Source organism: Lissotriton vulgaris, chromosome 12 (genome assembly GCF_964263255.1).
Source record: "Lissotriton vulgaris chromosome 12, aLisVul1.2, whole genome shotgun sequence".
Classification (NCBI taxonomy): Eukaryota; Metazoa; Chordata; class Amphibia; order Caudata; family Salamandridae; genus Lissotriton; species Lissotriton vulgaris.
The window spans coordinates 490,232,736-490,246,252 of record NC_141700.1 but is presented as its reverse complement, the minus strand read 5'-3'; the positions used below and the strand labels follow the sequence as shown (position 1 = coordinate 490,246,252).

At 47.0% G+C, this 13,517-nt stretch overlaps 1 protein-coding gene across 1 annotated transcript in view; it reads right to left on the bottom strand.

The window, feature by feature from the left end:
* Positions 1-13,517, bottom strand: part of RFWD3 (ring finger and WD repeat domain 3) — a 328,893-nt gene that overhangs the window by 238,129 nt on the left and 77,247 nt on the right. Inside the window, exons 6-7 of the mRNA XM_086945238.1 lie at positions 9,351-9,442; positions 6,471-6,585 (exon numbers count right to left, since the gene is read on the bottom strand). Of these exons, the coding sequence (XP_086801364.1) occupies positions 6,471-6,585; positions 9,351-9,442 (207 nt within the window). The remainder of the gene's footprint in view (positions 1-6,470; positions 6,586-9,350; positions 9,443-13,517) is intronic.

Below are 13,517 nucleotides of genomic sequence, written 5' to 3'. Positions count from 1 at the left end.
GCCCCAGGCGGGTATTAATCTGTTACGTCCGTTGTGCTGTCTGGGGGCAAGAGGAGAAAGACGGGCAGGGAGGTTTTCAGCAGTGGCTGGAGGGGGGCTTAAATCGCTCCAACACTGGGGGGGGGGGGGGAGATCCGGTCTTTCATTGCGCTGCCTGGGGCGAAAGCCGAAAGGAGTTAGCCGGACGAGGTGGGGTGGTGGGGGGGGGGGTGTCCCGTTAAATAGTGTTCCAAGATGTGGCATGCTCCTGGGAGTGGAGTCCTCTATTCGCCAGCCTGCGCAAGTTCGCCCCTTCGCATTTCGTCCTCCCGAGAATCTCTGCTCGTCAGTGTGCGATGTTCGGACCCATGGGGGCCATCCTGGAGACATGTGGAGCCGCCTCAAGGATCTTGACCTAGTCTTCATCTGTACGTAGGGTAGTGACGTGCCCCCCCCCCCCCCTCGCAGAGAGTTCAGTGGTTCTGTAAGTGTATCTTTGTTGTACCAGGGCATTATTGAGGGGTTCGTTATCTGAGGGGCTCATGTCCGCATTTACAGAGCTGCTGCAAGAACTAACGAAGACTTTTAGCGTGGGGGGCGGGGGAGGGGAGCAGGCATATGGTGTTTGAGTGAGCAGCCTTTGATGTGCGAGCGAGTGGGGGGGACAGCAGGGGGCGGAGAAGCAGATTGCCTTCAAGGCAGGAGGCAGGCAGAAGGCTCGGGCAAGCTCGTGCACGAGAGCACATGCACTCGTGGAAATCCTCTTTTTTGGGCTCTTGGTGAAACTCTTGGTTTCACTGCTATAGACTCGTCCTATTCCATTCTTGCGGAATGGAAATAGGCTGAGACCTAAAAAGGCGATTTAACTGACCTACCTGAAATTGATTAATCATTCACCCGGTCCCCTCTCGCAACTCCGTGCCAAATGGGAAAGGAATTTACCAGGGCTGGAGGAGGAGGATTGGCAAGACGCACTGGCATAACCAAGGGAGGTTGCAATCTCCTCTAAATTTAAACTGGTGCAGCTTAAAATATTGCACAGAGTCCATGTCGGAATGGATTCCTGACCCTAAGATGGCTAAATATGTTGCTAGTAAAGTGCGCCAACCCCTTGAGAAAGAGGTCAGGACCCGCATGCGGGGTGAATGCCCTCGTCCGAAACTAGAGGGCAGAGTGGCGGTCACCCCTGATATTGATGACAAACTTTGCGCATTTTTCGCAAAATTTATGAAAGATCCTAAGAAAGGGATAGACCGCTCCTGGCGCAGCTACCAGGATAAACGCCTGGACGCTGTGGGGCCCGTGACTCAGATCATTCAGTTGGCCAAGAGGGCCAATGAGTCGGGGACCGCAATGTCCACTGAGGTCGTGGCAGGTTGGGCCCAGCGAGCTCTATGCTTCTTAGGAAATGCGAACTGCGCATTAGCGGCGGAACGAAGGAGATCTCTCCTCATTAAAATAGACCCCAAACTTGGGGACCTGGCAACTTCAGAAGCAGGGCCTATCGCACAGGGCAAGTTATTTGGCGAGCCCTTTATTAAGGAGCTGAACAAGTTGGTCACCACCTTTTCAGCCATAGATAAGGCTCAGATGTCCATTAGAAAGATTTTTCCCGGACGGGTTTTTACGGGGCTGGAAGAGGCAGGAGTCGCTCTTTCGGCCGCCAATTTCAACAAGGTCCCAACAACAAAAATCAACAGCGCCGAAACAATGGTTGGAATGATGGCCGACAGGGATCTTTCTATCCCAGCAGAGGCGCCGGGAAAGGGCGCGGCAGAGGCTACCGCGGCGGAGCCAACGCACCTGGAGGCCCTTCCGGTGAGTGTTACCCTTTTTTCCCCGTCCGTTCTGGGGGGGAGATTACAGTACCACTTTCACAATTGGTGCAGGATCACCTCCGACCCTTGGGTTCTCCAGACAGTAAGAGGTTTCCGGATAGAGTTCTACGGTACTCCCATTCAGAAGGTTCGCCCTCGCCCCCTTGTGTTTTCTTCAGAGGACAGGTTTCTGATAGACGGCGAGGTGGCCGATCTCAAAAAAGGAGCAATATGATTGACACATCTGCACCCCGCAGGGTTCTTGAGCAACATCTTTTTAGTCCAGAAAAAGGACAAAGGTTTTCGCCCAGTAATAAATCTGCGGGAGTTTAATGAGTGGTTGGCGTACCGCCACTTCAAGATGGAGGGCATCCATCTTCTTCGCGACCTTCTCCTTCAGGGAGACTGGATGGTGCCTCTAGACTTGAAAGACGCCTACCTCACGGTACCGATTTTCCCACCGCATCGAAGGTTTCTCCAGTTTCTTTGGAACGAAACACTCTTCGAGTTTCAAGCTCTCCCATTCGGCCTGTCATCGGCCCCATGGTGCTTTACGAAACTCCGTCGGCCGGTGGTGGAGACCCTCTGCGAGAGAGGCGTTCGGTTGATCATATATCTGGACGATATATTGATTTTGAACCAGTCTCCGGAACGGCTCATTCTAGACTTGAACATGACTATTGCGCTACTTTAGGATCTGGGCTTTGGGAACAAAGCCCAGAAATCCGAACTCCGACCATCGACTCAGATTACGTTTCTGGGATTCCTGATCGATTAGGAGACGGCCTCTCTCAGTCTTCCCCCACAGAAGGTCACCAAAATCAGAAAGGAGCTTTCCCAAGTTCTCCGCAAGGACAGGATATCCCTTCGTCAATTGGCTCGTATTGTGGGCCTCCTCTCATCCTCGATCCAAGCGATCTTCCCGGGCCCCTTACATTACAGGGCCCTACAGCGACTGAAGGTGCAGCTCCTCAGGAAGGGGCTCACGTACTCCAAACTCATCTCCCTCACGGAGGAGACAAGAACGGAGTTGCGCTGGTGGATAGAGCACATGAGTCTTGGAACGGGAGAGTGATCTTTGGATCCAGCCCGGACCTCATTATCGAGTCGGATGCCAGCAGGTCGGACTGGGGAGCGCGCTGTGGCGACATAACGATGGGAGGACGGTGGTCGGAGGAGGAACTTCGACTTCACATCAACTGTCTGGAGCTCCGATCGGGTTCCTTTACGGTGAAATCCCTGACCCAGAATCTGGTGTCATGTTGCATTCTGCTGCGCATGGACAATGTGTCGGCGGTGCAATACATCAATCGCCTGGGCGGCCCTCGTTCTCGGGCACTGGCAGACTTGGCGAAGGACTTCAAGCACTACTGCCTAGAGAGACAGATATCTGTCAGCGGAGTATCTTCTGGGCAAGCAGAACTCTATTGCGGACTGGCAATCCAGGCATTTCCAAGACTTCAGCGACTGGCATCTGGAGCGATCAGTCTTCCGGGCTTTAATGGCCAGGTGGGGCCCGTGCTAGATGGATCTATTTGCGTCTCGACTCAACCGGCAACTCCCAAGGTTCGGGAGCTGGAGACCGGAACCGGAGGCGTTGGCAGTCGACGCATTCCTGCAGGACTGGGCACAGGAGCAAGCGTATGCGTTTCCTCCCTTTCTCGTGATTCCGCGAGTAGCGGCGCAAGTTCGCCAGCAACAGGCCTCCATAGTTCTAATGACCACCTTCTGGAGGGCTCAAGCATGGTTTCCCTCTCTGTTGGATCTGTCATGGGATTGTCCGATTCGACTACCCTTGTTCCCTTCGTTGCTCTCGGGACCCTGGGAGAATCTCACCCTCTGGTGATTCAGGGGACCTTGCAACTCATGGCATGGAGGATTTCAGGGGACGTTGGCAAGACGGACGCCTTTCGGCGGACGCTTAGGAACTCAATCGTAGGGCCTGGGCCCCTGGAACTGTCAAGAGGTACCACTCGGCTTGGCAGCGGTGGCGTCGTTGGTGTTTGGGAAGACACGCAGATCCCGTGGGGGCAGACGTTAGCCACATCTTGAACTTTTTGGCTGAATTGGCTCACTCAGGACTGGCCTACCGGTCCATCAATTCTTTCAGGTCCGCCATTTCAGCGGGACATGCCCACATCGACGGAAAGCCCGCGGGGGAGCACCCTTGGGTTTGCAAACTGATGAAGGGTGCTAGGTTGTCTAAAACCCTGGAACCCAGATACGATTTCCTCTGGGACGTCAATATTGTTCTGCGTTTGCTTTGCTCCTGGGGGGATAATCAATATCTTTCAAGGAAGCAGTTGTCCGCCAAGTTGGCGATCTTGCTATGTCTGGTATCGTGCAAGCGCGTCTCGGATGTGAGAGCCTTGGGCATTTCAGCTCGGGCGTACACCCCGGATGGCGTCACCTTTACGGTGGCTAGAAGAACCAAGACTAATATCAGGTCGGTAACGTACCCGATGTTTCCAGATCAACCCAAACTTTGCGTAGTGAGGTGTCTCAAGGCATATGAGGACTTGACGTCGGAGTATCGTCCTCCGGGGGAGCGTCAACTCCTCATTGCATGGCAGAAACCTTTTAAGGCGGTTTCCTCTCCGTCCATCGCCAGGTGGGTCCGTTGGATCATGACCGAGGCAGGGGTGGTTGTGACCAGATTCGGAGCTCATTCCACTAGGGGAGCAATGGCTTCTAAGGCCATTCAGGTCGGCGGCAGGCTGGAAGATATTATGGCCGCGGCGGACTGGTCTTCCGAGTCCACATTCAAGAAATTCTATTTCAAACCCATTTATGGTGCCGCAGAATTAGCGGTTGAAAGGCTTTAAACTTGCATAATCCTCGCCTCCGTCCTGACATAGAATGAAAAATGTCTTAGCTAACGTAACGCGGAAAGTTTCAATTCTATTAAGGACAAGGAGGCGAGGATTATCCCCCCACTCCCGCCCCCCCCCCCCCCCCCCTGAGACTTGCTGGACTGCATAATCCTCGCCTCCTTGTCCTTAATAGAATTGAAACTTTCCATTACGTAGGAAATTTTTTATTACCAGCTTTCATCGTCCGCGGTAATTGAAGCCAGATGTTTGGCGGCCATTCACATCTATGCATTTACAATTTTTTTTTCACATGTGTGTGCACGCATGCTGGCTCCCTGACAAAGCTTGTTGGTCCGTGTTAATGGAAGCCAGATGCTGGGCGCGCGTGCCCCAATGTTTGCTGTGTCCTCCTCTTAAAATATGGTTTGTTTTTAAAAATCGCGCCTCTCCCGGCCGTGCCGCCCGCAGGTCACAAAAAACTTAACTCACAACCTTCCTTCATCCAGAGGATGTTTTTAAAAAACTGGGGTGGTGTGGAGTGCACAAAAATGATGGATTTAGGACCAGATCTCTGTACTGGGGTGAATGTATGACATTGTTCTGCATTCTGTCCATCAACTGTTGTTTTTGTGTTTTTAAAAAAGACACATGTACAAGCCAATTGCGGGCTCAGAAAAAAAAAACACGCATGAGCGTGTGTTCAGACCTCAAAAGCCCTTACTTTATGCCTCGCAGAGCAGCACATGCGCTGGATCAGGCGGGACCTAAAAAGTGGGAATGAAACAATTAGTGCATAGTACCTCAATATGTCCTCAGCAGAATGGAGTCAAGAGGGGTGGCCCAGTCCAACCTTGTTGGGCCTCAGGCAGTTCTGCCCTTGGCCCAGGCTTCGACCGATCGCGGCCTGCGCAGCACGCTTGCTGTAGCACTTTTCATTGCTCTGAGAGGCCTCCCTTCCTCAGGAGAAACGCACTGCAGCTGCGCCACATGGCGCTCTGTTGGATGGGAGATGGAGTCTCCTGATGTGCTGAGGGTAAGAGGGGGTCAACTACTCCAAAGCTTCCCCAAGACCTGTCCAGTGCAGTGCAGTGGGTTTACTGTATAGCTTTTTAGCACTAGGAGAGGACCCGTCCCATTAGGAGAAAGGCTCTGCAGCTGCGCCTCCTGGGGCTCTAGGGGATGGAGTCCCTGATGTGCAGAGGGTCCAAGAGGGTCATCTACCCCAAAGCTGCTGCAAGAACGGTCGGGTTTGATGTATGCATTCTAGCATCACACAAAAAGTAAAAGAAATCCAAAGTCATCACATGAAATTGAAAATATTGCTACTGAGATGGAAGTACAGGGAGGAACTGTTAGCAATTAAGGTCACAATAGAAAGTAAAAGTTAACCAATACTTGAATAACAAGATTGCCAATTGCTGGGAGATAGCACAATGTAGAATTAGGAAATTGTTCAAAACATTGTACCCATATATGGTGAACTTTTCCTGTAAGCAGTATGATAATTAACATTTTTATTTTTTTTTAAAGAGGGGGAGCATACATTTTTTTAGACAGGCAATAAATTTTTTAACAAATCAATTAACATTTATTTTGTTTAGACTAAAACAAGAAAACATTTTTAAAAACGAGAACCAACAGTTTAGTTTTTCAATACATTTATAAAATAAGCGTTTCCAGGATCTCACCCACTTTAGGAAGTAATCGATACCTATGAATCGCAGGATACATTTCCCAAGATGAAGAACAATTTTAACAATATTACACTAAGAATCAGAAACACTCTCTTTAAGGTCAAATTCCTACACAAAAGGCAAAACTCCTATGTAGCAGAAAAGTTTAATAGAACAAGGGAGCCTACCTGGACTTGTTTCCGGAGTCTACCACATTCGTCTGTGAGGACCTGTACCTGTAAACGACACTGTGCGGATTCCAACTCTGCTTTCCGTCGAAGAGTTTGCTCCTGTTCTAAAGAACTATAAAATATAAGAAAATAAGACAAACAAACCTCATTTTCTGAAGTCTTTCAAAGATGGGGTCAGACACTGGGCAGATGCAAAAATGTGGGAATGGAGTGCAACTAACAAAGCACAGATGTCCATCAATGCACATCTCAAAGGCAGCTCTACCCATTGTGTAATGCAGGGTGACCAACACACAGCTTGGCTAATGCACGCATTTTAGTTATTATCTTTAACTCCCACTGCAGGTCTATTATTGGCATGGTACACACTGAGTCTGTAACACACCTCCATCATCAAAAGAAATAGGAATCTATTTAGTGTCAAACAAAGAGCCTTGGCCTTGAATGATCAGAAATTAAAGATGCCAATGCTCCTCCAGTATCTTGAGGCTATTTGGTTGCGTTATTCAGACAAATGTATGTTTTTTCGTAGGACTACTGAAGAGCATGTGGCCCAGCAATTCGTTCTCAGACCTCTATTCTAGGACTACAATTAGAAACTAGATTAGAGTTAGGATAAAGTAGATAGGAAGGAGGGTAGGTCCTATAACTAACTGTAGGGCTTAAGATTATAACATATTATTAAGAGTACATACTAATAATTCTTATGACCAAGTTTAAGTGTGAACCAGAAATGAAAGATATAGACCTGCAGTTCTAATGACTTTAAAAATGTACATTGCCCTAACTGAAATGCACTTGACCTCAGTTTCTGGAAGCTGAGAAAATGTGTCAAGTTAACAAGTTTTAATGTACGTGTGGGCGTAGTTCGGGGAGTTTTGCTATACGGAACTTCACAAGTTACAAACAACTCTGCGAAGTTCCGCGAGTGGCGGAGGGCAGTGCGAACTCCAGTTTGTGCTGGTATTCCTGCAGCTCGGGTAGAAATTCTAAGCGAGCGGCAGCTCACCCTTGCGAACTTACTGTTTGCAAACTTGCCGTTCGCGGAAAAACCTCGGCTGCACATTGCGAAGCAGAGTTTTCTGCACTCCGCGAGCTCCGCCGAGTGCAGAACATTCCGCAAATGGAGCGAAGTTCACAGCCCAGTCCTGATTTAAAGGCATTTTTATTGCTCATTAACTTTGTGAGCAATAAAGATGCCTTTAAATCTTGCTATCTTGTCACATTTGCTCTGCTTTCGAAGACAGAGGTCAAATGTCAGTCTTCCTTATTACTCGCCAGAAAGGACAAGTAGGACCTAAAAATAGCTCGTCCTAATTGAATCTGGCTCCCAAATGAGAGTTGGCGAGTGGATTTCTCGAGCCCTGTAATTGCATTACGATGCCCAGAAAAAGGAGTCAGTTTTCAGCATGGTCTGCCCAAAATAAGTGTCAGTGGGCAAAGGGATTTCAATTTCTATTTAAGTTATGCGGCCTGACAAAAGACTGGAATGGGAAGTCTAGTATATGTGCGACAAAGTATTATGCTGAATGAAAAAAGCAGGAGAGAACAAAATAATGGATTAAGTTATTACTACTGGACCACAGTGCATGCCATACTGAAGGCAATTCAGGGTACCAGAATTGCAGCATTATGAAAGTGTTTGACTGGCATAGCATCTATGGAGGTTAAATCATTTTTTTGTGCTGTTCATAGTACAGTATGTGAAGCTTGTAAACATCTATTTAAAACGGAATTCCACCACTTTGGAAAAAATACTGTTCTTAGCACCAGTCTGTATTCATAAAAATCCATCTTTGGCTTCTTTGACAAATGAGCATTAAACTCACCGTTATGAAAATGGGTACCATCCTGTAGAAACTCCCAGTTTTTTGCGTTCTGGTCTCTGGCATGTCGACCTCTGCTGTGTGGCATTACCCAAACAGAATCTCAAATACTAAGCTCTGTTTGAATTTGCTTATGAGCTGCAACCTGCAGTACCCACCTTTTAACAGAAGGTCCACTGCCTTAAATTACAGTGAGGAGCTCTGTATAAGTTGCAGGGGATCAGCATGCAGAAAGCTTGTGCACTCTACTTGTTGTGTGTGTGGTTTATGGTGAGCATAGAGTTTATCTGTAGTGCTTTGTGGAGATAGCAATCCATTTTGGATGTCCTGCACCTCAGTGACACCAGGTTAGCAATAACCAACTATCAGTTGTCAAACAAAATTCCACCAGACAACACGTCAGGTTGTGAAACAGTGATAATACTACGCAGTTGATGCTGGTAGTTGACTGTAGATTTGCATGTTAGCAAGAAACAAGTGAAGCACTGAAAAGCAGTGCAAGCTTCTTTCGGTGGGCTGACTACCTGCGGACTGTTTTAGACACTTAATTTACAGTATAGATGTTACACAACACAAGGCTGTTTATTACTTTTGTACAGTGACAGGGAAGAAGCATTATCATTCCCAGTCATCAACAAAGCAGACTGATAATCTACAGTCAAACGTATTCTATTACAACAAACATCCCTACTTGACCAAACATTTATTCACTCTAATCAGTCTTGCAACAATACAAACTACTGATGTACATTCTATACTGTAATGCCTGAAAGGGTTAAACAGGGTTGTATATCACTGTATTACCCATCCCACATGTGTTTGATACCACCTCCGGCTCATACTACTAGATTTAGGCTCATCCACCCTGACGTCCCAGACAGAAAAGAATGACCAGTTAATGAAAGGCTGTTTGACTCAACCGGTCAGAAATGTGTAGCAATTAATTTTTTTTTCTTGCCGCATCACCAGCATATTAACTGTGTTGTACTAAATCTATGCCAAAACAACACTAAGACTTATATATAATGGAACTATATGGTTGCTGTTGTACCTTTTCATACGTTCCTGCTCACTTGTGTCCACGGCCTTTAGTGTCCGGGCATACAACACGACAATGTCAGAACGTTTGGCTTTCTTATTGCACTGGAAGAGATAAACACAGACACTAAAGTCTCATCTTTGCACCTTCTTCACAGCAGAGATGATGAAGAAACAACCCTGTGTGGACCACTTAATTGCCATACAGATCAGCATAACGAAAAAGTGACTCACTTGTAAACATATTTCCTCAGCATGCATGCTAGCCATGTCTGGACATTGAAACACTTTTCTGGATTCGATTTTTCATTAAACTAAGCAACTATTAAGACAAAGCATGATAATGTCAAGACTATAACAAGCATTTGCAATGCAATAGATCTCGCATTAGGAAAGTTTGAGCTATTGGTCTTGTAAATGACACATTTTATATTTATGTGTTGGTTTTGAAAATAGCGAAATTAATAGCTTTGTCATTTACAATGCCAATACTTTTAACTTTTGCAAATGTGACACTTATAGCATTTGTAATGCAACATGTTTTGTATTTACGTGACTTAGATGTATTGATATTACAAATAACAATGGCTTTTAATTTTTTTAAATAATTAATACTTAAATAAAATGTATTGTAATTTTTAATGGCAATAGCTTAAACTTTTGTAAATACCTTTTGTGAAGATTATGTTCAGTATATTTTATTGTGACGAAAATCCAAGAACAGAAGTGAAATATTAACGTCTTTTTGTGACATTTGTAATAAAGCTTGAAATATTGAGAGAACATATTTGAACCAGTTGTTGTTGAATGGTTGCACTGATTGATGCTGTGGTGGCGCGGAGAGATGTTGTGGTGGCGACAAGTGATGCTGTGGCGTTCAGGGATGCTGTGGTAGCGCATAGTGATGTTGTGGTGCCCCTGAGTGATGCTGTGGTGCCCCTGAGTGATGCTGTGGTGGTGCGATAGATAGAGGGTGATAGATAGATAAATAGAGTGAGGGCGATAGATAGACAGAGTGAGGGCGATAGATAGACAGAGTGAGGGCAATAGATAGACAGAGTGAGTGCGATAGATAGACAGAGTGAGGGCGATAGATAGAGTGAGGCAGATAGATAGATTGATAGATAGATAGATAGAGAGTGAGGGCGATAGAGAGATAGAGTGAGGGCGATAGAGAGATAGAGTGAGGGCGACAGAGAGATAGAGTGAGGGCGACAGAGAGATAGAGTGAGGGCGATAGATGTGTGTGTGCTGGTGTGTGTGTAATTGTGTGTGTGTAGTTGTATGTGTGTGTGGTTGTATGTGAGATTGTGTGTGTGTGTGGTTGTGTGTGTGTGGTTGTGTGTGTGTGGTTGTGTGTGTGTGGTTGTGTGTGTGTGGTTGTGTGTGTGTGGTTGTGTGTGTGTGGTTGTGTGTGTGTGGTTGTGTGTGTGTGGTTGTGTGTGTGTGGTTGTGTGTGTGTGGTTGTGTGTGTGTGGTTTATGTGTGTGTGGTTTATGTGTGTGTGGTTTATGTGTGTGGCTTATGTGTGGGGTTTATGTGTGGGGTTTATGTGTGGGGTTTATGTGTGTGGTTTATGTGTGTGGTTTATGTGTGTGGTTTATGTGTGTGGTTGGGTGTGTGGTTGGGTGTGTGGTTGGGTGTGTGTGGTTGGGTGTGTGTGGTTGGGTGTGTGTGGTTGGGTGTGTGTGGTTGGGTGTGTGTGGTTGGGTGTGTGTGGTTGGGTGTGTGTGGTTGGGTGTGTGTGGTTGGGTGTGTGTGGTTGTATGTGTGATTGTGTGTGTGTGATTGTGTGTGTGATTGTGTGTGTGATTGTGTGTGTGACTGTGTGTGTGACTGTGTGTGTGATTGGGTGTGTGATTGTGTGTGTGATTGTGTGTGTGATTGTGTGTGCGATTGTGTGTGGTTCCGTGTGCGATTGTGTGTGTGGTGTGATTGTGTGTGTTTGTGTGGTTGTGTGTGCTTGTATGTGTGTGTGTGTGTGTGTGGTTGTATGTGTGTGTGCGTGGTTGTGTGTGTGTGTGTGCGTGGTTGTGTGTGTGTGTGTGTGCGTGGTTGTGTGTGTGTGAGCGGTTAGAGAAGGATGTATGTGGAAGAGAGCAGCAGATCAGCACAGCAGAAGAGAACAGGGAGTTAAAGAAGGAGGCGGGTGGAAGAGAGCAGCAGATCAGCACAGAAGAGAACAGGGAGTTAGAGAAGGATGCGGGTGGAGTTGTAGGGTGGAGTTGGAAGGTGGTTTTGGATTTGGAGGGTGGAGTTGGATTTGGAGGGTGGAGTTGGAGGGTGGATGAAGGGCCAGAAATATTGGGGCAGATTCATTGACTTGGTAAACAGTGTGCTTCTGACTGATCAACAATCGTGGGCCCAATTCACAAACATGCATTGGCAAAGTCAACCGGTATGGCTTTAACGTACTGCATTTCTGCGTGTCTGCATTTACATGTTTTGACTCATTAAATGCAGGTCTATTGCTTTGTCAACTTGTTTTTTTACATAAGCATGGGAGAACAGTGGCTAGAAGACAGAGCAAAACAACAAAGGCAAAATAAAAGTAGCAAGAAAACAAAGGGAAAATGTATACAGGAAAAAAGCAACAGGAAGAAAGCATAAGGAAGCGAGCATATCCACAAAGTCCATAGGATGCCCACACAGGGAAAAGAACAATGGGGAAGAGAGTCAGGAAACAACATGTAAATATAACATTGAAAAATATAAGCCTGCTGAAGGGATAACAGATGCTTTCTATAGTCAATGCATGTATAAGATAAAAAATTGAATGTGTGGTGGCGAATCAGTGAACTTTTGAGATTAAAAAGGCCTTTGTTCCTAGCAATGCGAGCACTGAACAGGAGGTAGAATTTTACACCAAATGGTCACTGGTGTGAGGCGAGAGCAAAGCTGCTTTGTGGGTAGCAGAATGTCCCTCTGTGTATCGTAAAGAATTTGTAACAATAAGAATTGCAGACATCTTCACTGAGAAGCGAGACCTAAAAAGTGGGTTCCCTATGCCTTCGCTTATACGTAAGCAGAGTACGGGCTCACACGCATCTCTACATAGAGGCGGTACAGTTGCCGTTGTCATGCATGTGCTGTTCCTTCCATGTTGCTGACGGTGAAGCTTCAGGATTAACATGAAACTTCCTTAATAGTACATTTCATCCCATGTCAGAACTTCCATCCCGCTGCTCCCTGTAAACATGGCGGTGTTTAGAAGTGATTGGTCGTGGGGACAGCATTGCACATGTAAATTGACCTTGTGGCTGTGTACGCTGTTCACACTGCTCGCTTCCTTGGCACCAAGCCCTACAGCCCACCCTTTCGCGTGGACTGGGGGACACCCAGCGCCTATGTCCGTCTGTAACCTGGACTTGTGTGCCCGTGAGTCGGCCCACTCCTTTCTGTTCCTATGTCAGTCTGTAAACTCGGCTTGTGTGCCCGTGAGTCGGCCCTCACCTTTCGGTTCCTATGTCCGTCTGTAAACTCTACTTGTGTGCCCGTGAGTCGGCCCACACTGTTGTGCTCCAAACATGGCATTGATTTTCTGCAGTGTCAGCGAAAGGCCCTGCCATGGTAACCGATGAAGCCCTGCTTGTGAAGCCAGAGCACGTGTCTGGCCGCAAGTAAACACACTGGGATATGAGCTGCGACTGTGGGCAAACTCTCGCTGAGCCCCGCTCAGCCCCGCTGCGCGTCAGCGAGTCCGGGCACAGCGGGGACGGGCGGCATTGCATCTCAAATCATCATTTCTATAACATTATTTTCTGGCATAGTCTGAAGCAGAATGGATGCGATGGAGAAGGAATTGAGAAGGAGCGGGAACAGTGGAAAGCACAACTCGCTGTCGTACATATTGTGCGCTCACTTCTTTTTTTCCCACATTTGTCATCTTGGAGATATATTGCCACCAGGCGTGTATGGGGAAACAAATCAGTCATAAATCACACAAAGTGATGTGTCAAACGTTCCCTTTTTGTTTTAGCATATGTCTACTGGATCACCTGGCATTCATTTATCTTCTTCTGTAATTAAATCTGTAAATCGGGACGTACAGAATGTTTTTGGCACACAAAATGAGCCTCTGTATACGAAGAAAGCATACAATAACACTGGCACTGAAATCCGTGCACAAGTCACGTCATGGTCATTAGAGATTAAACAAGAACATCGCCGAAAGAAGCTT